At 42.3% G+C, this 3363-nt stretch overlaps 1 protein-coding gene across 1 annotated transcript; it reads left to right on the top strand.

Moving 5' to 3' along the window:
* The first annotated feature begins 2498 nt into the window (after positions 1 to 2498).
* Positions 2499 to 3059, top strand: RNASE9 (ribonuclease A family member 9 (inactive)). Its single transcript, XM_075532236.1, has one exon. The coding sequence runs from the start codon at positions 2499 to 2501 to the stop codon at positions 3057 to 3059; it is 561 nt and encodes a 186-aa protein (XP_075388351.1).
* The last annotated feature ends 304 nt before the right edge of the window (positions 3060 to 3363 follow it).

Raw genomic sequence — 3363 nt, forward strand, 5'->3', positions numbered from 1 at the left:
TAGTATCTCTCAGTAAAATCCAATTTACTCAACTTAAAATTCTACATACTACAACCCTGTGGGAAAGGCACGCGCCTTTGAGAACATTTAAAATATTTGCCAATACTTTTTTCCTCAAAACCTATTGCAACAATTTCATTCTGCTCAGAAGTGCATGGCTGCTCACCTCTCGCCAACATTGTGCTTGTAAGGTATTACATTTATTGGCGCTTTAAGGATCTAAATTTAGTTTTTCCTTTTATGACAGAGACTGCATTTATTTTGACGTAATCATTACTATTAATATTTATTCTATAATTATATATTCATGTTCTTTATGTTGGTATACTTGGTATGGTATCTCTTTCATGATGTTTTCCAAGTGTTCTTAAGGTTATTTTTACAAAAATATTATTTTGCATAGAAATTTATTCGGGTTCTTCTCTTATTGCATACCTAGCAGGTCCTATCTCATTGTAAGGTCAGCTAATATTGTTCTTGGCAAAATTCATTAGCTAATTTAAAAGATTAATTAATAAAAATTAATTTTAAGTACCACTAAATAATCCATTTGAAATGTACATTGGTTTACCTAAACAGTTCAAGATCCATTTCAATCTTTTTCCAAAGGCTAACTCTTTCCCTATTAGTTTGCAATTACTTCTTCATAAACTAGTTCTTATATAAGCTACAACAATGCTCTCAAACTTGAATGTGTGCTACAAATCACCTTATTAATTTGCTTAAAATGCAAATTTCTGGGCTCAATCTCAGAGATTTTTACTCATAAAGTCAGAGGCCAAGTATAGGCTGCATTCCAAGGGAAGGCTGGCTGCTCTGTTGCACGGGAGACCTCAGATCGCAAATGTAATCCAGAAGAACATTTATTCAGTCTTAGAGAGGACAAAGACAAGGCAAAGGCACATCATCCAAAGGCACAAGGTCATAATAGTGTACAAGGGTTTGCTGAGATTGAAAGAGACATGGGGTGGGTGGCAGCGGGGGGGGGGGGGCAAAGGAAATGATCACAAAAGCATGATTGGTAGCAGATCAATACATCCCAGTTTCAGGAGGGACTACAGAAGAGGAGAAAAGGGCCATGATTGGGACATGTGTGTATTATGTTAGGTAGAAGAATTTACAAAGTTGGTCTTGGGCCTTCTGACCAAGGCTGTCAGGGCATGATTCATGACTATACAACCCCGGGGAAGCCAGTCTCCAACAAGGACACACCCAGGGAGACCCCTAAGGGAGACTCTTTCCCAGGGCTGATCAAAGGGGTGGGAGCAATGCACTTGCCGATGCATGCTGCCACAGGGCAGTGATGTTCACACCCTTGGCTGATGGTCAGAAGTAATTCTGCGGAGAGTTAATCCACCTGGGGACTCAGCAAATGAATGTTGGTCTTTCACTGTTCTCCATAGCCTTCTGCAAACCTAAGGCTAAGAGGCAAAGCTCTACTACAGTGCCATTAAACAAGCAACTGGTGGAAAAGAACTATTCCGCACATTCTCTCTCTCTCTCTCTCTCTCTCTCTCTCTCTCTCTCTCTCTCTCTCTCTCTCCTCCTGCCATGTCTATTCCTATGAGGTTTAAAAGCATAAAGATGAGCACACCTATCTTCCTTGAAGGCTAAGGCAGTGTATTTCAACCAAGGATGGTCTTTACCTCCACCAAGAGGACATGGGCAATGTCTGGAGACACTGGGGGTTGTTACAGTGCAGGCGACTGGATGTCACTGGCATCTAGTCTGTAGAAGTCAGAGATAGTGCTAAATACCCTCCAATAAACAGAGCACCACAACACACACACACACACACACACACACGTCAAGAAGAGAAAGAAAGTCCTCAATTGAGGGGTTTCCTCATCACATTCAGATGTTTGGGGGTGGGGTGGGGGGTGTGGCTCCCTTGTGGCCCTAGTCTGTGTAGCCTCCCTCTCTCCCTCTGCTGTTCTAGATTCCCCTCTTTTCCCCTCCTGCTCTTGATCTCTCCCTTGCTCCTTTCTTAATTCCTTCTTTCTCTCTTCCGGTCATCCTCACCTCTTCATTTCCCTCTTCTGCCTATTAAATGTCTCTCCCTTCTCTCCAGCCTTTAGAACTAATGATGCGGCTGCTATAAATCAGAATTGGCCCCAGGACAGTGGGTTCTATGACCTAGTGATATCATTTTAAGCCAATATGTCAGAAGTGCTTAAATGGATGTTGAGTTGTCAACTGGACTTATTTTGGAATTGCTGAGAGCTGACCATGTAGAACAGAATCCGATTGTAGAAACTGGTCTTGCACGGGACATGGAAAGGAAGCCCATTGCTTCCAAGTTGACTCTGGCTCATAGTGACCCTCTGTTGGGTTTACAAGACTGTACATCTTTCCCAGAGCGGTCTTCCTCTTCCTCCTAATCATCAATTGGTGGGTTTGAATCGCCCACTTTGCAGCTAGCACAGCAATGCCGAATAGCAGGTGGATTTTCACCATAGAACGGGTCTCCCCATCTCTTTCTTATTCCCCACAGGAAAATGTGGCAGACTTCTGTCATCACGCACCCGCTCTCTCTGCTACTACTGCTGTTCCCAGCTGTGCAGCTCGACGGAGATGATACCTCTCTGCCTGAATTTGATTTTGACGAAGATTTCATAGATATTCTGGAGGACTTTTATGGCACAGGAGCTACCTCAGAACCTACCAAAGAGCGATTCGAAGAGAAGAGCATGGTTACGCCTCTGGATAAATTTATAGTTCCCACGGGATACTGTGATTATGAAATCAAATACAAAAATGTCCACCAAAAGAAGCTTGGGTGTGTGAATGAACACTACTTCTTCCAAGAAAAGTATGAGGACATCAAGCAGATGTGTCATTACTCATTTGTAAGATGTAAGAATGGCATTAGAAAATGTCACAGAAGTAAGAAATTGATGCATGTCATGTATTGTAAATTAATAAGAGGAATCCGCCTACCAGAATGTTATTATCAAGATTTTGGTATGTTTGGACTGGCCTTTATCACTTGTAAGTGGCAAGATGACATTGGAGAACTTATTCCTTTTAGCATAGATGGTGTTTTAGAGACCCGTTAGAAAAGCCCTGTCCACCAGGAAAATGTCTTCCTCCCAACATTCTAACAGTGGTTTCTCAGTGATTGGGGAAAGATGCTTTCTCTTTCGGTATACTGACCCCTACCAATGAAAATGAACCATGATAATTTCAATCCTTTTCATTTTAATTAGCCACCCCGCTTTGGTCAAGTGTTGGCCCCAGAGGCATCTTAGGCTGAGTTCCCAGAGACTGTTCCAAGTTGGGACTTCACACAGGTCCCAGCATTTTGCATGTTTTAAATATGTTGCAAGTATGCTCCCTGCAATGAGACCATGACAAAGAGGA

Source organism: Tenrec ecaudatus, chromosome 14 (genome assembly GCF_050624435.1).
Source record: "Tenrec ecaudatus isolate mTenEca1 chromosome 14, mTenEca1.hap1, whole genome shotgun sequence".
NCBI lineage: Eukaryota > Metazoa > Chordata > Mammalia > Afrosoricida > Tenrecidae > Tenrec > Tenrec ecaudatus.